The sequence below is a fragment of the Mytilus trossulus genome, chromosome 14, assembly GCF_036588685.1.
Source record: "Mytilus trossulus isolate FHL-02 chromosome 14, PNRI_Mtr1.1.1.hap1, whole genome shotgun sequence".
Taxonomy (NCBI): domain Eukaryota; kingdom Metazoa; phylum Mollusca; class Bivalvia; order Mytilida; family Mytilidae; genus Mytilus; species Mytilus trossulus.
Window position 1 is genome coordinate 34040646 of NC_086386.1, and position 24548 is coordinate 34065193.

General features: G+C 29.9%; 1 protein-coding gene across 1 annotated transcript in view; it reads right to left on the reverse strand.

The window, feature by feature from the left end:
• Positions 1–24548, reverse strand: part of LOC134697424 (protein mono-ADP-ribosyltransferase PARP14-like) — a 57019-nt gene that overhangs the window by 5949 nt on the left and 26522 nt on the right. The window contains exons 5-8 of the mRNA XM_063559702.1: positions 19344–19392; positions 10413–10495; positions 7782–8018; positions 3598–3822 (exon numbers count right to left, since the gene is read on the reverse strand). Coding sequence (XP_063415772.1) covers positions 3598–3822; positions 7782–8018; positions 10413–10495; positions 19344–19392 — 594 coding nt within the window. The remainder of the gene's footprint in view (positions 1–3597; positions 3823–7781; positions 8019–10412; positions 10496–19343; positions 19393–24548) is intronic.

The window sequence follows — 24548 nt, forward strand, 5'->3', positions numbered from 1 at the left end:
TCGCAGCTTCTGAAAACTAGTTCAAAGCCGCATTTTCAACTAATTGATAAACCATGTTCCTTTAGATTAAACATGATAAACCTCAATCGGTACTCATCAAACAAATTTCGCAAGGTTGAAGTCTAATTTATGGTTTATTTTTAGAACTTTAAAACTGTGCAGTAATTATTGTGCTTATACCAGTTGTCATAAATATGTTTAAGGTACATCAGACATTAAAAGGCACGTGGAAGATACTAAGTGGTTCAACTTACTGGTCATTATAAAGTGATGGAGATTGCATGGAAGTTAGCATAAGTATATATTGATAGTTTTTTTGGCGAAAGAGTTTTTCTTTTCATTAGATTTAAAATGTTGTCTTGTTTTCATAAATGGTTAAAATCTCAAAAACTTTGTTGGAAATAATAAAGGTTTTAAATCAAATTTTCAAGGACTTTTATTCTCGTTTTAGCTTCCATTCTGACGAGCCATGTAAGTTGTCGGTATCCTGTTGTACCTACCACAAGTAAACTTTCACATTTGCATCTTCTTTTATGAAATATTTTATCCAATTCATACGTGACAGTGTTACCAAAGTATCGAACACTTTAATTGAAAAAAAATCCACATAATGAATAATGTGTGGTAATTTATTTTGTTTAGACAAAACGTAACTGCCAAAAAAATCGGATACAAGAGAGTTTTTTGTTCAAATGTAATTTTTATCTGTAAATAGTATATATTTCAAATGACATAGATTTCACACCCATGACAACAGATTTTACTTTTACATCTTTAAAATGCGTAAATTAAAAATATCATAACTGTGTGCTATCTAGTTTATCTAGTCTTAACTCTCTGACATATTATTTTTTTGATTTTTTTTTTAGAATTTTAAAACTATTCAAAGCTTAACAACTCTCACCGTGGCCTCCTTCTTCCTTAAACTGCAACAATAATTGTTGCAAAGAAATCTTGAATAAACTATCTACAGTATCGTACAACGCCAGCGAAACAATACCCAGGTTGCTTAGACTAAACTGAATTTATTATCTTAACGCATCTAAGAAGTGTCCCGGCTCACCTGATAGTTTGCCATTTCATATAAAGAAGACGCAATCTGTCAATCTGTTATATTTTAATAAGGTCTGAACTGGCATTGGAGTAACTGCTAGAATTCTCTTCATAACTTATTTATCATTGCCATTTTGCTTAATTTCTTCAGTAACCTTTTGAACACGTACTTCTTAAGAAGTGAGTTTTAATGTGCGTATTGCTGTGTGTTAGTTCATTTAACATTGGATAGAGGTATATGGGAGGGTTGAGATCTCACAAATAAAATTGTGAATGGAAATGGGGAATGTGTCAAAGAGACAACAACCCGACCAAAGAGCAAACAACAGCCAATGTGTATTCAATGCAGCGAGAAACATCCACGACCGAAGGCGTGCTTCAGCTGGCCCCTAAACAAAAAAGTATACTAGATCAGTGATAAAAAAAAATCATGCAAAACTAACAAACGCCAGATGCTTCTGACTTGGGACAGGCGCAAAAAAGCGGCGAGATAAAACATATGTTTTTTTTTTAGATCTCTCCCTCTATACCTCTACATTGGATGGTGGATGTGTGCAGTCTGATTGATAATTAAGAATAAGATGTATGATTTTTTATATTAGTTGTTAATAGCTTTGAACTAGCTGTCAGTTACTGCTAGTACTCTCAAATCTGTACTTAGTGTCTTTTTTGTTGTTGGTATATACAAGTATCCGGCCACGTGTTTTTATTAAATGTATTTATATTTGTATTTATTTGATGAGTTAAACCCTCTTTCAACTGATTTATATAAATCGTTTTTATGTTGTACTGTTACACCACTGTCCCAGGTTAAGGGGGATCCCACCATCATATTTAAACCGCCAAATTCTATATGTATGTGCTTGTCCCAAGTCAGGAGCCTGTAATTCGTTGTGATCGCTTCTTAATGTATTAAATATTTGTTATTCGGTCAATTTCTGTACATAAGGCCGTGAGCTTTCTCGTTTGAGTTGTTTTACATTTGTAATTTCGGGGGCTTCGAAAGCTGACTGTACGGTACGGGCATTGCTCATTGTTGAAGGCCGTATTGTGACCTATGGTTTTTAATTTCGTGTGTCATTTGGTCTCTTGTGGAGAGTTGTCTCATTGGCAATCGTACCTTATCTTCTCTTTTATATTAACTCCGCTGCATTTTGTGCGACTGTCCCAGGTCAGGAGCCTCCGGTCTTAAGTCTTGTATGTTTTTTTGTTTTTTTTAAATTTTAATTCATTTTTATGTTATGTCCATTTTCATTGAACTAGTACACATTTTGTTTAGTGACCAGCTGAAGCACGCCTCCGATGTCGCTTTGTTGAATATCAATTGGTGGTCGTCGGCTGTTTTCTGCTCTTTTGTCGGGTTGTCTCTAGTACATCATTAGTTTTATCAGAAACAAGTTCTTATTATGTATGCTCTCCATTTTTATGCAACACCTTTTACATTATGATTTTTCGGGTTATACATAAATATTGTTTAAAAAAACAGATAACATCTTATTAGTCAATTAGAATACATCTTCGAAACAACAGTTAACAAAAGTTTAAAAATGCCTTAAACACTGGGTACCTCAACGATCTTGAACCCTATCTCAAATATCAAATTAAAACAAGAATGTGTCCATAGTACACGGATGCCCCACTCGCACTATCATTTTACATGTTCAGTTGACCGTGAAATTGGGGTTAATACTTTAATTTTGCATTAAAATTAGAAAGATCATATCATAGGGAACATGTGTACTAAGTTTCAAGTTGATTGGCCTTCAACTTCATCAAAAACTACCTTGACCAAAAACTTTAACCTTAAGCTAGACGAACGAACGGACGAACGAACGTACGCACTGACCAGAAAACATAATGACCCTCTACTATCGTAGATGGGGCATACGAACATAGACTCAACTTTGTTCATATGAAATATCCACCAAAAACATGCTAGGTATATTTTCTATCAATAACACACAGGTTTTTGCATAAACGATCTTGAATATTTGCCACTTTTAACTAAAACAAAAAGGCACTTAACCAGGGCAGCTTTTCTGACCACCAGCACGTTGTCAGGACAATGTCGCTTAGCAAATTTGCACGACATTTGCAGTTCAAATTGTTGTAATATTCTTCGCATGGTAATTTCGACATATCGGAGAAAAGAGAAGCCACAGAATGGTTGTTTTATTGCCGTTCTTATACAATGTAGACAAACAAACCAGCACCAGTCAGAACCGAATTCCCAGTACAGAAAGTTCTCTCGCAGAACAACCTTACGCCCCTTGAATGAAATAAAAAGAATAACAAATCAAAGAATTAAAATTCCTAAAACTATTCATCACGTGATCGAATACGTATAATCAACTCATGCGTGAATTTTCTATATATGAATTCTTCGATTAGTTATCCTACATATATTTTTCATTGAACTTGTCTAATTCTTGCAAAATTCATATGATTTTGCTTTTAGTATTATTAAATATAATTGATGATTTTATTCTCATCAAAAGAATAATTAATGGTGTCGTCAAATTAACCACTTTACATAAGACTCACTCGAATAGTACGTGCTAAAGGAAACTTTGGTGCAGACAGAGCAATCGTTATATTTTGAATTGTTGATGCATCCAGACTGCTTAGAAATCTCTGTATTCCATCATACATAGCCTTTGCAAAATGGTTTGGAGGAATATTCCAAAATCGCATAAATGGAAATGCAATAGACATCATATTGGCCCTGTGACTCATCATTAAACAGTTTTCAACTAGGTCAGAAACAATCTGAATAGAAAATAAATACCTTAACTTGTACCTTTAAAAATACATCATACTATATAAATGAAAATTTAAATATATATAAACTATAAGAAGTTAAACGAATGTACAATAAAAAAGGCGATATTGAAGTGTTATCAACTTCCTTGTTATTAAATTTACGAATTCGTTGTCAATGAAACCAGTGTGCATATTTATAATACTAAAATAACGAGGTCCAATTTGTCAATCGTCATCGGGTAAAAACGACAAATCAAGGAATTTAAATTTATATATAGCTATTATAGGACAATGGTGTAGATTAAAAATTACACCACTCCAGACCTTTTTGTTTTCCAAATAATTAATATTGCAAATAATTAACAAGTTCCGGGTCGATTCCGATACAGATATTAATAGTATAATCAAATGTCTTATCTGTACGTTCTACATCTGACAGGTGCACCACCAAGCGGTGTATTTAGGAGTTTGCTATATACACGGGTCTTAATCACAAGTTTGACACTACTATATTCAATCATTGTCAAATTGTTCCCTATTGTAGTATTTTAATTAGTAAGACTTTCTAAGATAACAATACGAATACTAAAAATCTGGACTTGAAATAATGCTTATATATAGGTACAGTTTTCAATTTGTTAGCGGGCATTACGTAAAATAGCGTATCAAAGAATTCAACTTTATTCATAACTAATATAGGACAATGCTGTTGATTTAAAAATACTCCATTCCTTGAACTTTTGTTTTCCAAATAACTAATATTACCAATAATTGATAAGTTCCAGGTCGACGGGTTCACAAAGAAAGCAGAGAAAACGGTGTATCTTATAATCGGATGACAATACCAATACTAAAATAAGGCCTACTCATAGTTATATACTTTAATTCAGTTACGGACCTGCGATTTCACGGGTGTGTTCTAGTATACATAAAGATTCAACCACTGCATTGTGTGGTTGGTAAACGATAAATTTACCCCATAATATTTCGTATCAACTTCACAAATAATACATGATGCTCTTGATGTATAAATTCTGCGTACTGACGTTGTTTGTCAACTAAATAACTTGTTATATTGTGCTTTTATTTGTCTTTGTTCAATTTGTTTTAGTGTTATAATGTTTTATTTCCATTTTACATTTTATTAGATCTAGAGATACATGAAGTACCGGTACCTTATCCCGGCCTCGTTAACGTTAGTATATAGCATTTCAGTGATAAAGTTAGTACTTGTTAGATTGTTAGTGCACAATATATCGTATAAAAACTGCGGTTTTTATCCAACGCAATCATAGGTTTGAACGTAGTTTTCAATTTAGACTCGTGTATATATATATATAAATAGTAATAATGACATGTATGTGACTGAATAGAAATAAGATAAGATAATGTATTATAAATTATAATTCATGAAATTAATTTAATTTTTGCTGCAACCAGATTTTGGAATTTTTCATAATTGCCTTTTTTATTTATCAATATTTCATGATATTGAAGAAATGCTTTTTAAAAAATTTCAAACACATTTATTTGTTTTGTTTTTTGTTCTGATATATATTATCCTTTGTATACAGTAAAAAGAATAATTGTGATTAGATCATTAATACTGTAATAACTTGTATCGTTTATTTTATATCCGTACAAAAGTGATCTAATTGATAGTATATGATGTCCTATTTTAAGTGTATCAAGTAATAGTTTTATTTGATCCAAAAATGATTTCAGAAACTTGCATGTCAAAAAATAGTGTTCATAATCTTCGATGACATCACAAATAATACATAGAGGAGTTTTAGTTATTTTCCAAGAGAAAAGTATTTTTTGGTTGGTAAAATGTAGTGCAAAAATTTCCATCTTAACATTTTGAATATATTATCTTGAATATAATAAAAGATATAATTTAGCATTTGTTGTCGTTTGCTTGTGTTGTTTTATAAGATAAATATGTTGTCCCATTTTTGAAATCCTATTGGGTTTTCATAATATCTAATTAAGAGGGAGATGTAAATGTCTTTGGAAGAAATGTTTTTAAGGGATACCATTTTTCCTTTTCTATCTTTAGATTTATATTCGGATTCAAAAGTAACTTTTGTTTTAATTGATTCTTCTTTAGTTAGCTGTTGTAACCACTGTTTATGTATTGCTTTCATTAATTTTGAATATTCCGAAAACCGTTAGCATGGCAAGATAGTTTATCAAGGGTCATGTTTGATTAAATTTCCCTTTATTATCAATAATGTCCATTACAAATGGAATTTTACTGTTTATCCAGTTTTTGAAAATGAGACATTTACCGTTTAATTTGATATTTTTATTGCCCCATATAAGCTGCTGACTAATTTGTTTATATGATATATTATCTGATTCATGTTCAGATTTTTGAATTTATCCATAATATGATTATTCTTAAGTAAAATTGTGGAATTAGCTCTTTTAGTTTATAGACCAAATTAATATTGTTGAAATTCATTTTAAACATAAGGAATTCTTGTCCAAATTTATCAAAATAAAACTTTGGTTAGACTTTTCAATTGGGTGATAGATCTTCGTTATCGATGATTTTTTCACTTAACTAATATATAACGCTTCTATATATTTATCTATGTTTATCATTTTAAGTCCGCCAGCATGGTAATTTTTACTTATTATATCCCTTTTAACTTTTTCTGATTTATTATTCCATATAAAGCAATATATATATATATATTTTTTTTTTTGAATTTTGCTAGGTATTCGTTACCAATTCCGGTTACAGATGCAACATAAGTAATATTTGATAAGATTAATGATTTAAGAAGAGTTATCTTACCTAGCATAGTTAAAACGTAAAAACACAAAAATACTGAACTCAGAGGAAAATTCAAAAAAGGAAAGTCCCAAATCAAATGGCAAAATCAACAGTACAAACACATCAAACGAATGGATAACAACTGTCATATTCCTGACTTGGTACAGGCATTTTCTTGGGTAGAGAATGGTGGATTGAACCTGGTTTTATTGCTATCTAAACCTGTCACTTGTATGGCAGTCGCATCAAATTCCATTACTGTGTCAACGATGTGTGATGAAGAATTTCTTTTATTCCAATCTTTAATTATTTTTTCAGATTTTTCGTCTTGTCGTTGCAAGTTTGATTTTTTACACTCAATATAGGATAGGTTCTTGAATTCTAAAGAGTCAAAATAGGATGAACGAACAATATAAATCGGAAGGAAAATATGATACAAGCCTAAACAAAAATATATAAACAAGGCTTAATTGAAAACTACGTTCAAACGTATATATATATATATATATATATATATATATGATTGTGTTGAATAAAAACCGTAATTTTCATGCATGTGCATGTAAACAAATTTCGTTGTAGAAGGGTCGAAATACAGCACAAACATTTTTCAAAAGACAAAAAAAGTGTATTTTAACAAAACGCATTTGACTAACAAGACGAACAATTGATGTTCCCAAACCCTGCTGACTGTCATTGCCGATTGCCAAATAAATTGACTACAAGATGTAATAACATGGATATATATATATATATATTTTTCGTTATCTGCATAGTATCGTCTTTTCTAGTAAATTTGTTGGTTGGTCTTTTTTCATAGAGTGACCTCTATATGTTTAAATATATATATGGCAGTCAGCAGGGTTAAAGAACATCAGTTGTTCGACCTGTTAGTCAAATGCGTTTTGTTTAAATATGTTTTTTTTCTCTCACTTTTTAGTCTTTTGGAAAATGTTGTTTGTGCTGTTTTAAACCCTTCTACAACGAAATTTGTTTTACAAGCACACGTATAAAAATTGCGGTTTTTATCCAACGCAATCATAAGTTTGAACGTAGTTTTCAATAAAGTCTCGTTTATATACGTATAGGACTCAGATAGACATTTTAACTCTTGTCTCGTCCGTTTTGTCTGAAATAAGCAGTCAGTGTTTATTCTATTTGGGCAAATAACGGTTACCTGTTTGCTGGTTTTGGAATCCTTATAATTGAAATCCCACATACAGGCATGAAATACTTTTTTGCAAGGTAGGTTTCCACCTGATGTTGAAACAATTTCTCCAAGTTTTATTCCATGTGGAGAACTTCGTCGACATTCGGTTTCAATAATATCCCCACCGACTTTCAAAAGTGTTCTCGACACCTTCCCAAGGTTAAGCTGTAGTCTTGAATTAACAATATTGACAACGACGTCCACCTTAAAATATTTATTACAATTTTCATAATAAATGTTGCAAGAAAACACGATTAAATAAACTAAACCTTTTGGCAAAATTCTTATTATGTTTTTTCACTTTTATATAAATCATGTTTGCTTCGTTTTGAAATATGAAAGTTTGCTTTATAATTGCAAGCCTTAAGGTGCAGACCTTGAAAAGGAGAGGCTTTTACTTACCAGAGATAGGCTCTAATTAAACATGAGACTACTATAACATATAGATAAATATACGTATCTTCACGTTTTGACGAATGAAAATTTAATTATAATATTGAATTCCTTGAATAATAAAGGATATTTAGTCATCAAATTTTACAATTGCACTTCATCGATTAGTATGCTGTTTGTTATTTTTCGTATGTATCGAAATCTAACGATAAGTGTGTTTGAATGCTAACTAAAATTCAATATGATATTCAAAAGTATTAAACAGATGCGTCATGTGCGCATGATACAATGAACATCCGTCGATTTAAAAAAAAAGTTAAATCACAAAAATACTGAACTCCGAGGAAATTTCAAAACGGAAAGTCCCTAATCAATGACAAAATCAAAGGATAAAACATATTAAACGAATGGACAACAACTGCCATATTCCTGACTTAGAACAGGCATTTTTAAATGTAAAAAATGGTGGACTGAACCTGGTTTTATAGCGCTAAACCTATCACATTGATGACAGTCGCTTCTCATTCCTTTATTTTTACAACGGTGCTTGAACAAAAGAGACATAATTTGTTAATTAGTCAAAATATTGTTAAAGCAGTCATCACTGTGTTATAAGACAAACAACCATATACAAAAAAAATATCTGTTAAAGAATAAAGTTCAATAACTTCTCAATATCATATAAGACATATACGCATTTTTCTATATTCATTTATTAAAATTATAAACACCTCACTGATATGCAGTTATATAAAGGTCATTTATTTTTTATCATTCCGTTATTTGCAGGAAAATGTAATAACTGAGGCAGGATTATGATAAAAGTAGCAAGATTATTTTTTACTTACATCTTATCTTATTCTTAATTTTGAAATAAACACACTATCTAACTATAGATAGACAAATTAAACGGATTGTTGTAAGATTAATGGTTATTATAAAATAATTCATCCATATCAAGCATATTCAAGGGGAGAACAAATTATAATTTGAATAACTTGATAAAAAAAAATAAGGTTAAAAGGGGCCATGAAAATCTTTTTACCAATCAAAGTAACATATTTTGATTTGTTTTCATTTTACAACTCATGCTACAATCGTGAAAACGAGGGAGGTATGAGTTTAATGACAAATGGAGATTATCCATGGTCATCTATCACACAAATGTTCCATAAGTTCTACAAAACTGTCATTGAGTCCCGAAAACTGTACAATTTGTAAACCTTGATGCAGAATTTTCGCTTTGAACTACAACTCTCGAGCTATATCAATGAAAAGAAAGCCAATATACTATATGTATGAATTTTGGCTAAACATCGTTTCGAGATTTTATATTGAATACAATGTTCAATGAGTTGTTCATTATTGTAAAGCTTTAACCTGTGTTCTTTAACCACATTTCAAACTTCGTCTAACTAGTATACCATCTCATTGTACTTTTGCTGATTAGATTTATTAAAACTGGATCTGATTTGGTCAAAAAGATTAACGCTAAACCTTTATTCCTTTATTTAAAATGGATCAAACATTCTTTTGGGGAAAAATTGTATTCATCGAAAAAAAAATAATATTTTTTACACCAACCTCTAAGTCGTTATCGATATTAGGTATTGGTAAGGTACGTTTCGAAACAACACTACATATATTTTACTACATAGCTTTACCGAAATCACCGTTTTGGTGCCAAATCGTGTGTAACCAATTTGTGTGTTAAAGTAATCTCAGATTAAATGGCCAATCATACAGAATATGATGAACTGTAAATTGTATAGCAATATCCGTAAAGAACTTCTTCGAGATCTACAACAAACTTTACATCACATTGACTTCCCGGACCTTTCACCAATAGATAAACTAAAAGAACTTCTAAATAGTAATTAGAGTAAAACAGTGGCAAAATTTATCATTGACTGTGCAATTTTGAAAAATCAATCTACATAGTGTGTATATAAATTACCAAACCTATTTTATAACATCTGTTCAAGTTGTAAATGCGTTAAATTTTTCTTTCATGTTAGAAACAAACTTAAAATTTGATTAAAACAAAATCATTTTCATGAATCAGAATAGACTACTATCATCATAAGCCTATTTGGCTGGCTGATTATTTTGTATTTTAAAACATGTATTTATTTGTATATTCAGATTGCACTATAATAAATAATTCTTCTTTTTCTTCTATAATTCAGGATAAACAATACGTACATGTGACTTCTCAATCCTTCCCTTTACTACAACAAGTTTCGTGTTTTTAATTTCCATGTTCATAATAATACTTTGCTCATCATCTTTAAAAATAAAATAACAAATGAACTATTTTGAAAACAATTGTCTAATGTTTTACAATATTATTAAATTTTACATAGTAATATCGTTCATATAAAAGTTACGTATACACATACTTGAAAAAAAACAAGAAAAATCAGTAAAGCAATCAATCTATTACAGGAGGTAAAACCAAAACATCATTAACATACACCATAGTTAGATTATCGCCCCTGTAATGGATGCGCCCATGATATTTTTATAAGAGTTAGTTTTTGAGGCATTTATACTGTTGAGAGGGGCAGAGACACATATGTATGTGTTAGATATGTTTATGTGCAGGTAATGCAGTGCGTGTAAAAACAATACAGTACAAAAAACGATATAATTTACGATTTTCAATGATATTCCCAATCGCTATGATGCCAATGTTACCAGGTTACATGCACACTATCGTGACTATTGAAAGTGTTTTTGTAATTTACGCTTGACTTTTTTGACTACTTGATATGAATTATAGAATTCACATAACTTTGAGAAACGAACCATATATATCTAGACTAAACTCCGGTGTCGTACATAGATGAACAATACTGTATACATGTAGTAGCAACTGTTTACATGTAGTTTCAAGTGTGTGAAAATATTTGAAAGTAAGCAACCTAATATAGCATCTTTTCATACAATTTAAAGAATATCCAAATTACATATTAATATTAATATGGCATCAGCTGACTTTAAAGAGCTCAAAAGCCTCATAATGGGAGTTGATAAAAAAGTAAGTGACTTTTCACAGCAACTTAAAAAAGTTGAACATAATTTAACAGGCATGATCAATGAAGTGAAAACTGACGTTAATGTACTGAAAACAAAATACGATGAATCTCAGGTAGAAATAACCACTTTGAGACGAGACTTCACAGAGTTGGAACAGGGTGTTGCAGGTATGGATCTGCAAATACAAGCAATTGAAGGTGAAAAATTACAAAAACAAAAATATGAGCTTCAAACCCAGATGAATGAGTTAAAGGATCAGGTTACATTGCTTGAAAAGCACGAAAGAAAATATAATGTTATGATTTATGGTATTGATGACAGTAATGCAGATGAGAATATCTATTCTGTTACTCGTCAGTTGTTTAGCGAAAATTTAAAAATTGAACAGAGAAAAGCAAATGCCATTCCAATTGCTAATGCTCACCGCGTACAAACAAGGGGTAGTGGACCCAAACCAATTATTGTTCGATTAATCCACTATGGAGATAAACAACTCATTATGTCCAGTGCCCACAATTTAAAAGGTAGTCAAATTCGTATTCTAGATGATCTACCCGTATCCATGAAAGAGGAAAGATTCCTTCTGTCTCACGTAGCCTACAAAATACGCAAAAAAGAAAAATTGCAAACACGTATTCGAGATGTCGGGGCACATATGACACTTGAAACCCGTAAAAATAGAGGGGAACCATGGAGCACAAGAGAATGATCAGCGATACAAAACAATATACCTTTTTCTAATAATTTACATGTCTTTATACAAAATTTTACTTGTAAAACAATAAGCCATTGCCATAGTTATTTGTTTAAATACATACATGTACATGTATAACCTTTTTCTTCATCATATTTTCACAGATACCATTAATAAATTGATACCAAATTGTAAGTATAGAACAGGGAATTTCATTCCAGCTTTATAATCTATTTATGCAAATACTTAATTTTTGGTTTGTGTTTTTTTTAATTTTTTTTTTAATTTTGTTATTTGCTTTTTATTACTTTAGTTTTGCTTGTTCTCTATGCTTACTTGCATGATTATCTGCAATATATTGGCTGACACATATCAATGTAAATGCTAATTCTGATTTATATATACATATACTCATTTTCCAATTTGCTGAGTTAAAATTTTTGCCTTTATTATTCATTTATATGTTTATTCTCTGCTGCTTATACATGCATAGTTATTTATAATTTTGCTATTGCTAGTTATTTACTTTTATTCTGAACTGCTATAATGTGCTTAATGCTGTGGTTGCTATATGCTTTACTTTATTTTATCAAATACAGACTGACACAAATGAGTTGAAGTTGTAAAGTACAGACCACTTTTAAAGTGATGTTTATTTCATATTTAAGAATGAGACGCTTGTTTAAAATTATCTTTCCTTGGTTGTGTTTATGGTACATGTACATTATAATGAAATGACTTTACTGTAGTAAGTTTTACACAATCTTTGCTGAAACTTACTCATTAATAAGATATGCATACACACACTCAGAATGTGCAGTCTGTGTTTGACTGTTAGATAGTTTTGTTAGTTTTCAAGATATATTGATCATGCGTTAATTTGATTTACACTGTGATACAAATGTTTTGCTACATATATATAGTGACACTACATTTGAAGTCAGTCAGAGTTTTTAATTTTTTGAAATCATCTCTCAACTACGCACTGTTCTTTTAAGCAAGAAATATTAATATTTAGATAAATCTTATATATTTACTACTGCACCTCATAATATCATAAAGAATATTGATCTTTAATGGTACAAATGTATCAGAGATATATTGATTTTAAAACATCTCTGCCTACTTAAATAGACATAGGATTATATAAATCTGTGTATTTGACTTGGGAGTTTTAATACATAAATACAAAGGAAAAACATAGAAATTCCAATATCTACATGTAGTCAATTGAACAACTCTGACAGTCTTGAAATATTGTACATAATAGGCTTATTTAGAATGCATCTAATAGTTCATTTAACTAAAACTGTTTTTCAAAATGAATGAATGCGTTATAAAGACAACATCTTATGATAAAAATATTGACAAATCTGACTGGATCAGATTTGAAGGCAGAACAATGGACATTTGTATACTTGTGCTTCTTGTGTGATCTTTTCTTTTTTGCCATAACCACATATAATGGAAAAGTTTCTGTGTGTGTTCGAAAGAATGACAGTAAGAAAATTAAATGTAATATGAAATTATAGGAATGAAATAATCTTTCAAAATATGTACATAACATGAACTATACAGATATTCACTGTTGGGTGCTCAAATTAAATTTCCATCTGAATCCAATGTATTTATTGAAATTTCTTCTGAGTTATCTCCCATAGACCATTTAGAGTGACTATCCTATACAACAACAGTGAAAGTCTCAGAGTGCAAATTTAGTATTTGATTTTAATGTTGGACTTTGTCTTGCTATTGTATTTTATGTTTTCTTATATATGTATTTATTGTAAATTACAAATATGTCTTAAGGTTTCACAGATCTGGAAAAACTATACAGTTTTAAAGGAAAAGAACTTTAAAAGTCCCTTGATTTCACAAATTTCATGGTATATTTATGTATACTCACTAATCATTAGAGTTATAAATATTGATAAAGCTAAACGCATGCATGAAGGGTGATATTCTTAAAATAATTTCTTATAATTGTCAAGGTCTGTATACAAAGGAGAAACGGAGAGATGTTTTGAACTATTTAAAGTCGAAGAATTTTAATGTATATTGTCTTCAGGACACACATTTTACAGAACAAGATGAATTAAATATTAAAAATCAGTGGAAGGGAGAATGCCTTTTCAATTCATTTACATCCAATCAGAGAGGGGTGGCCATCTTTTTTAATGAAAACTTTGATCTTCAAATTCACAAAGTTAAAAAAGATGAGGGTGGAAATCTTCTTGGATTGGACATTACAATTGAAGAACAAAGAATTACTTTAGTAAATATTTATGGGCCAAATGTAGACACTCCTTGCTTTTATCAAAAGGTGGCTGACATTATTGAGGAATTTGATAACCAATCTTGTATTCTTTGTGGAGATTTTAACCTCATTCAAAGTTTTAATCTTGATACCCATAATTATGTTAATATCAACAACCCAAAGTCTAGAGAAAAAGTATTACAGCTTATGGAAGACTTTAATCTAGTTGATCCATTTAGAGAATTATACCCCAATCTGAAAAGATTTACTTGGAGGAAAAAAAAACCCTTTAAACAATCTCGTTTAGATTTTTTTCTGATTTCTGATAATATTTTTCACTTTGTTAATGATGTTAAAATTGATAATAGTTACAGGTCTGATCATTCACCTGTGGTCTTTTCTTTCAAGATTAATGAATTTATAAAAGGCAGAGGCCTTTGGAAGTTTAATAATTCTCTTCTTCATGATACTGACTATGTTAAAGAGATAAAAAACCTCATAAATATAGTAAAAGAACAATATGCCATCAAGATATATAGAGATGAAAATTTACAAAATATTGACAACTCTGAAATTGAATTTACTGTTGATGACCAGTTATTTTTAGAAACTCTACTCACAGAAATACGTGGCAAAACTATTTCATATGCCTCTTATAAAAAAAGGCGGGTATAAAAATTGAAAATGAAATTATTTCAAAATTAAAACAATTAGAAGAAAATGCTCTAACAGTAGAAAATCTGGAAGAGATTGATCAGAAAAAAGCAGAACTTAAAATGTATAGACAAAAGAAGGTTCAGGGACAATATGTTAGGTCAAGAAGTCAGTGGATTGAAGAAGGAGAAAAACCTACTAATTTTTTTTTAAATCTAGAGACTAGAAATTATATTAATAAGACTATTCAAAAACTTACTTTAGAAAATGGTGTTATAGTGGAGGAACAAAAAGAAATCTTAAATCAGACAAAGGTGTTTTATGAAAAACTTTATAGAAAACAAGATTGTTTGAAAAAGGTTGATTTAACACGGGAATGTTGTTATGACGAGATACCAAAGCTTAGCGAGGATGAAAAGCAATTATTGGAGGGAAATATTAATTTTTCTGAATTAACTGCAGCATTAAAGAGGATGAAAAATAACAAAAGTCCTGGATCTGATGGTTACACTGCAGAATTTTTTTAATTTTTTTGGATTGATATTGGTAAATTTGTCCTTAGATCTATAAATTTTGGGTATGGGAAGGGCCAAATGTCTGTCACCCAGAGGCAGGGAGTGATTACATGTATTCCAAAAGATGGTAAACCAAAACAATTTCTTAAAAATTGGAGACCTATAACTTTACTTAATTCTACATATAAATTGGCATCAAGCTGTATAGCAGAGAGAATAAAATCTGTTTTGTCAAAATTAATAAGCTCGGATCAAACTGGTTTTGTTCCAGGTAGATATATAGGCGAAAATTGTCGATTGATATATGATATTCTACATTTTACTGAAGAAAATAATATTCCAGGAATTCTACTGCTGATTGATTTTGAGAAGGCATTTGATTCCATATCTTGGTCATTTCTTTATGATACATTAAGATATTTTAATTTTGGTGAATCTGTTATATCCTGGGTTAAAACCTTCTATAACAATATAACAGCTGCGGTGACACAAAACTGCTGTCTGTCAGAATTCTTCACTATAGAGAGAGGCTGTAGACAGGGAGATCCTTTATCCCCTTATATTTTCTTGCTATGTGCAGAAATTAGGCATTTTGGTAAGAAATAGTAAGGAGATAAAGGGTATTACTATAGATGATACAGAGTTTGTACTTTCTCAATATGCAGATGATACATCCTTGATATTAGATGGCTCGCCAGAATCGCTCGATGCATCTCTTCGTGTTCTCCAATTGTATGCTGAAATCTCGGGACTTAAGATAAATATAGAAAAAACAAGTGTTATTTGGATAGGTAGCAAAAAACATAGTCAGGATCAAATTTGTATAAAGTGGGGATTGAAATGGGGCTCCAGTACATTTAAACTACTTGGAATTACTTTTTCAGTCGACCTAGATAGAATGATTAATTTAAATTATAGGCCAGTTTTAGATAATATAGACAACACTTTGAAAAAATGGTCAAAACAGTATCTCACCCCCTTTGGAAAGATTACCATTTTAAAAACTTTGGTCATAGCTAAATTAAATCATCTGTTTCTATCTATCCCTAGTCCAGATGAGAATATGTTACTTAATTTAACAAATAAAATGTATGCTTTTATCTGGGATAATAAACCAGATAAGGTCAAGCGAGATCTTTTATGTCAAGATTATTATAAGGGTGGTTTAAAAATGCTAAATTTAAAAGCATTTATACAGGGACTAAAACTTACATGGGTGAGACGTTTGTATAATTCGAATTCAAAGTGGGTGAGATTAGTCTCTATTGTGGAGCAAATAAATTTTATTGAAATAAGTTATATTGGGCCTATTAAAAGGTCATCAAATAAATTTTGGCAAGAAGTTTTTGATGCTTGGAAAACCCTTAATCAAATTAGAAAACCAAGATGTATTGATGAAATTCTATCTTATTCTTTATGGGAGGTAGAAAACTTTAAAATTGGTGGTTCAAGAGTCTACTATAAAAACTGGGCAAATGCGGGAATTTGGACAGTGCAAGATTTGTTAGATGACCAGGGCAAAGTTATGTCATTTCAAAATTTCCAACAATTATATCAATTTAGGCCAAATATTTTACATTATTATGGAATAGCACACTCGCTTAATGAGTGGTTAAACACGATAAATATTGAAGTAAACGAGAGAAAAATTCATGCAATAATACCTTTTAACATAAGTATCTTTTTTGAATCAAAAAAAGGTTCAAAAGACATGTACAACATATTGAATGAAAAATATATTACATTTGCTGCAAAGGAAAAATGGGAGAACCATCTTAATATGACTGGTATTAACTGGAAAAAAATACACACTTCGTGTACAAAATATAGTAAAAGCACTAAGCTTAGCTGGTTCCAATATAGAATTATCCATAGAATTTTGGGAACTAATTCACTACTTTACAAGATGAAAATAAATAGTAACAACATGTGTACATTTTGTAAAGAAGGACCAGAGAACATAGAACATTTATTTTGGAGCTGTCCGATGGTCGCCAGTCTGGCATGCACTAAACATTTGGATTTTTGAAATGACAAATATTGAACTGCCTTTGAATATTATGATTATTTTATTTGGTATCTTAGAAAATGTTAAATTGAATTTTGTTAAAAATAAGATTATTCTTTTTTCAAAATACTACATCTACCGGACAAAACTACAAGAAGTTTTGCCAAATTTAAATGCTTTAAAAAACTATTTAAAGGAACACTTGAATTTAGAAAAATACATTTCATTTAAAAACCTCTCTGTAGAGGAATATAACAAATACTGGAGTCCCTGGGCCCCTATCATAGAATAAATAATAAATGTTAAAATTTGATTGAAACACCACTTATGCATATCGCAAGAACAAGTAAGACTTCAATGTTATAAGATATTTATTTATTTTCAAGCTACTATTGCACCACCATATATATTCAATTGTTGTTTTATTATATAATACTTCTTTTGTGTTAAAATGCCATTCTGTACACCTTTGTTCATACATGTTGTGCTAGTCTATTTGTTACAATAAAGAAAATTCATTATAAAAAAAAAAAAACATACACCATAAACAATAATTTTCTTCTTTTTCTTTATATACAAAAAAATATCAACTGGTTGATGATTACTTTCCGGCGCATGCCTGGTTTAACAATTTTGTTAATGATTAAAATTGTATTTTTGATTTCATAATTATTTTCAATTATTATATGTACAAATGTATATTTAAATAATATTTTTTTCAAATTTTATTTTGAAATTTTGATATTAGATAAAAACAAGATACTATTTTAAACATGTAGGTGATTGTTAATGTCAATGAGCATCTCTCTAGTGAGTTTCTCCCTGAAGCACTCAGTAATGGTGCTGCAGGCTGTTGGTTCAGATAATTTGTTCCAGTCTTTGATAGTTTGGCAGAAAAATGAAAATTTGTAACTGTCTTTGCTGCATGGAATTTGTCGGTAAGTTTGTTCGTGGCTAGACCTGGTGTCTGATTGGCTTTTAATTAAAATGTAAGTATGTGGTATGGCAATTTTGTTGTTTCTTATTCTATGGAACATCTTTAATCTGCTTTTCAGTCTCTTTTCTTGTAATGTTGGCCAGTGGAGTGTGTTGATCATGTTTGTTACACTTTCAGTATTTTTGTAGTTGGAGCATACATATATCGCTGCACGTTAATGTTCTCTGTTGTGTAAGGGCCACAGGTAGTGTTCAAGTTTTGGTCTTATAAGGGCTTGGTCTTTGATTGTTACTGAGTTTATCTTTAAATTTCTTCTGATGAATCCATGGGTCTTACTTGCTTTTTATGTCATGTTCTTAATGTGTTCGTTACATTTTAAATTTGATGATATGGTTACACCCCTAGTTTTTTGGTGGGGTTCGTGTTGTTTATTCTTTAGTTTTCTATGTTGTGTCATGTGTACTATTGTTTTTCTGTTTGTCTTTTTCATTTTTAGCCATGGCGTTGTCAGTTTGTTTTAGATTTACGAGTTTGACTGTCCCTTTGGTATCTTTGGTCCCTCTTTTACACCTAAACATTTTGCATTTTCAACTGACTGAAGAATGTGACCGTGCATATTATGATAAAATGGATAGGTGTTTTCTTTGTGGTCCCTCGAATTGTGTTGCATTTGTCAGAGTGGAACTACAATAGCCAGTCTTGTTCCAATTTGATTGCCCCTTTCTAGGTCTTCCTGGAGATAAGGTAATCTGATGTTGATTTAATCTGTCGGTAAATGATGCTTTCGTCAGCAAAAGGCCTAATTTAACTGTGATGTAAATAGTCGGGTAAGTCGATAATATATATCAAAAATAGTATTTGACCTAATACAGTGCCCTTAGGAACACCTGATGTTACTGGTATGTTGTCAGAGGAATGTGTTTCTAGCATTATTATGAATCAATCAAATCAAAGGTGACATACACACACATTAAATATGACTTAACAGATTGTATCAAATAATCTGTATATTATAAATGCAATACTTACAAAGGTTTCTTGATAATCTATCAATTTTTTTCACTGCTGTTATCAAGTGCTGAAAATAATTTTTATCACAGTCAATATCTGTTTATTAAATCTATATATATAAATTTATATTTATATATTCATATGTAAATATATTTATATAATCTGTTCATCCTATTTTGACTCTTTAAAATTCAATAGTCTTTACTAAATTGAGAATTAAATGGCCTATGAAATACTTTTCAGTCTCTAATATCATCGAACAGACATTAATTGTCGAAATCGGGATATGGTGAAAAAATTAAGAACCTCATGTTGTGGTTTACCATCTTTTTTTAATTTTAATTTTTTATTGAAATCTGTACATTTGTTAGTTATGAAAAATCTCAAGTTTATTGTTTCTTACTGCTATACACTTCTTCAAATTATACAGATCTTTTAGTACTTTCTTCACAGCATGAATTGATAAAACTTTCTGGCAATATGTTGTATTATAAATATATTGTTTAAGACACAGAAAAATCGGGTTTGAAATTTTACCCTTGTATACATGTGAAACATCACTAAACAAAAAATTCTTTTTGGTGAATGAAATACTTATACCATTAGATAAAAAACCATATATCTATTTCTTCTAATACATTCTGGACATTTTCACAATTCCATAGAACATGTTCTATAGTTTCTATTTCTTCCTTACAAAAATTACATAGCTGACTATTTATGACATTAATTTTACACAAAAATTTGTTTGTAGCTAATATTCTATTATTTTCATCTAAACTGTAACCATTATAGTTTTGTGTTTTTAGTAACTGCAAAAGGAAGTTTGAAAATTTCTCTCCATTCCAATTCATTTAGTTCCAAAATTTCATTTCACCCTTTTCTCCCCATTAGGAACCACTTTAGGTATTACCATCCAATATATATCTTTAGTTATCTTTTTTCTTTTTAAAATGGTTTGAACAAAAGAGGGAATAAAAGGTTCAGTGAGATATTATATCCCCTTGAATACAGCTTCTTTGTCTTATTTAATGCTGAAATGCTTCTATTATACATCATTATTTTCCCAGAAATAACAAATTTGTCTTTTTTTCCCATTAGGAGAAAAACTTTCCACTAGTACTAATCACATCATTTACAAAAACAATACCTTTATTATACCAACTTCTATAAAATACAGGTTTGTTGTTGATATTTATATTATATTCTTATTCATCCGTAATGGACTAGTAAGAAAATATTTCCATGTAGAATTTATATCTTTATCTACAAATTATTGCCATGCTTTAAATACATCAATCCAAAATTTGTTTTTGACATTTGAAATAGTATTTGATGTGTCACTATTTCCTAGTTTGAACAATTTGTCTTTCTCTATATTTGAAATAAAAGATTTAACCATTTACAGATAGAACTGAACAATTTTCTTATCCATGTACATTTTAAAGCTATCATAAAAAGATGAATATTTATCATCTTTAAACCACCATTCTTATAATCCATGTGTAACACTTCTTGTTTAAGGGCATACGATACAGTTTTGATGCTGTATTTACAAGTTCGTGAAAATTTGAATATAGGCTATTTTTTACCTGATTAAATCAAATATGCAAAAAAAAATATATCTCCATGTGCTACTTTTTGAGTAAAATGAGGTCGAAATTTTGTATATTTGCTCAAAATTCAGATTTGTGGCCGTAATTTCTTTTTCAAAAGAAAGACATAGCTTTTTTGTTATAAAAGATAAACACAAATTGTTTTTTGTTAAATAATCGGTAATTTCTGTATTTTATAAGTATCCAAAAAAACAGTATGCATTTTATATTTAGAAATAACTCATATTTATCAAATGTTCATGAATTGAGAAAAATACGTCATTTTTTGCTGCATGTTTATCAAAATAAAAAAAATCCTCTATTTACAGTTTCATAAAACTTGGGTCACATAATCTCCCTGCAAAATGAAACAATTTGCTGTTTTGAAAAATAGGGGTCCATGAACTCGTTTTCAAATTAAATCAGTTTGAATGATAAAAATCAGTCGAAAAATGCATCTTTTCCCGATATGTCACAGTTTGACGTCGCGAACATAACATTTTACGTTAGCAACGTCATTACCTCCCCTGTAACTGTATCGTATGCCCTTAACTCTATGAGCTGGTGAGTTCCATAAAATAGCATCATTGATTTTCTTAATCATCTCAGCATTTGGGTTTGGTAATGTTAAAAAAGATGATTAAGTATTGAAAGAATAAGAGTTTTGACCACAGATATTTTACCAATAACTGTTAAGTTTATTTAAGACCATGTATGTATCAAATTTTTTATCTGAAGATACTTATCTGTATAATTTAAGTTTAAAATTTTAACAAGATCAATATCTTATTATCAATTTATCCCTATCATTTCTCTACTGTATTTTTTACTTCCAATCCATACTACTTGAGTTTTTGTAAAATTTATCCTTAGTCCAGAAAGTTTCGCATACCAATCTAGCTCTAATAAAGCTTCTTACATAATTTCTTACTTCCATCTAAAAACAGTGAAATGTCATCTGCAAACTGAGATAGTTTATGTTCAACTTGAGAAATTTCTATACCCTGTATTTTCTTATTACTTCTAACCTGTATTGCCAAAATCTGCACATAATATGAAAAGGTACGGTGATAATGTGTCCCCCTGTCTACAGCCTCGTCCAATACCAAAGAACTCTGATAAATGTCCACCCTGAATGACTGCAGAGCTAATATTATTGTAAATTACTTTTATCCCGTTGATTATGGAATTCCTAAATTTGAAAAAAGTCAGAACTGCTAAAAGAAAACCCCAGGATACTGTATCAAAAGTTTTTTTCAAAGTCTATCAACAGTATAAAACAGGTTTATCTTTTTCTTCAGTATACTGCAAAATATCATATATAAGTCGGATATTATCTCCCATATAACGCCCACTTATAAAGCCAGTTTGATTTAAATTGATAAGTTTATCTAAAACTTTTTTAAATGTATTTGCGATCACCCCTGACCCAAAATTATAAACTGTATTTAATAATGAAATCGTGCCCCAGTTATTCAGAAAATGTCGTGGCTTGTTATCCTTTGGCAAACATGTGATAATACCTTGTTTTTGAGGGACTGATAATGATCCAATGTGAAATCCATAATTTAGAGATTTTACAATAAAATATTTTAAATCTTTCCTTAAAAAAATAAAAAAACTCAGTCGAAAAACCGTCAGACCCAGGAGATTTATTATTTTTCATTTTATGTAATGTTAAACCTGCATCAGCAATAGTTATCTTCCCTTCTAAATTTTTAATCTCATTCTCTGTCAATTTTTCCAATTTTTTTTTTAATCACTTTCTAACTGTTCTCATTTACAGCCATTTAAACTACAATCCCTATTTTTATATAGTGTTTCATAAAATACTTTTGTTTCTTTTTAAATATCATATTGCTTTGTTATAATCCTTCCATCTTCTGTTTCGACTTTTGGTATAATTTTACTAGTAAAATTTTGACTCAATACCACAAAAATATTTAGTTGGCTCTTCTCCTTCCTCAATCCATTTTACCCTTGAACGTATTAATTTACCCTTCATCTTTTCTTTCCTTATATCCTCCAGTTCTGGTGTTTTATCTTTTAATTGATTTATTAATTCTTCATTATAATTTGCTTCTTATGAATCAATTTCCCTTTGTAAATCAAGAACCTTTTTATCCTTTTCTTTTTTTCTTATAACTTGCATATGAAAAAGGCTTTCCTCTGATTTCCATCAATAAAGTCTCAAGAAATAATTGCTTGTTTATAGTAAGTTGTATATTTTCATCATAAATTTCATCAATATATTCCAAATCATAAACATGTGCACAATATTGTTTCTTGAAATCAATTATTTTATCTTTAACAATATTTACATATTCTTAATCATATAATAAGGAATTATCGAATTTCCACAGTCATTTACCTCTTATAAATGGGTTAAATTGTAACTCTAAAATTACAAAAGAATGATCTGAGCGATAGCAAGTTTCAATTTTATAATTTAGTAAATTTGTTCCAAATTATCTGTAAAAAGAAAAATACTCCAACCTAGCCTCTTTAAAGGGCTTCTTTTTTCTCAATGTATATCTACGCAAGTCTGGGAAAAGTTTCCTAAAAGGATCCATAAGGTTCCATTGATCTATGATTTATAATATTTTATCTCTAGCACTAGGTTTATTGATATGTAAATAGTTACAATAGTCAATATGGGGATACAATACAAGATTAAAATCACCACATATTATAAAGTTTTCATTTCCAAAATCTTCTATAATACACATTATAAGATGTTAAAAATTAGGATTATCTGCATTTGGACTATACAATGATAGAAGTGTTACTCTCTCCTTGTTTTTAACATTTCTAATGCTAGATAATTACCATTTACATCTTTCTTCTCTTTTAATACACTAAATTCAAAATTATTATTTAACATTACAGCAACTCATCTAGAGTTTGGGGAGAAAGATAAAAAAAAAATAACACCCATAGCCCCGTATGGTCTTAATATTCATTTCGCCTTCATTTGTGAAATGTGTGTCTTGAATACAATAGATTTTGCATTTTTTAGACTTAAGGATATTAAATACATCTCTTCTCTTTTCATTGTCACCTAGACCTTGACAGTTAACTGATAATATCTTTAAATAACGCATTCAATTATGAGTAGAAAAAAATGTGAAGTCCAAAAAAAAAAAAAATACAATCAATTAAAAGCAATATTCATCAGAGGGTTTAATTGTACCAAATACTTTCCGATCCCTGACATTACTGAAGAGACATTACTTGTAGAAATCCTTATATGGTTTTAAAATGTTTAGCACCTCTTGTTGTAGTTTACCATCTTTGCCGCAAGATTATTGTTTTATACTTGGTATTAAATAAATATAGAGATCCATTTCATAACACCCTGTGATCAATTTATTTTGCAATCGACAACGAAATTTGTTACATGCACACGTATAAAAACGTCGAACGCGTTCATAGGTCTGAACGTTGTTTCATTTAGACTTGATAATATATATGTATATAAATCCTATATTGATTCTTAAAATTCAAGAGTCTGTCTAAAATTGAGGGTAAATTATATTGCCTTCCAAATACCGTTTCGATCCCTTACATCACTGAAGAGACATTTATTGTCGAAATCCTGATCTGCTGTACAAATAAATTTTGATCC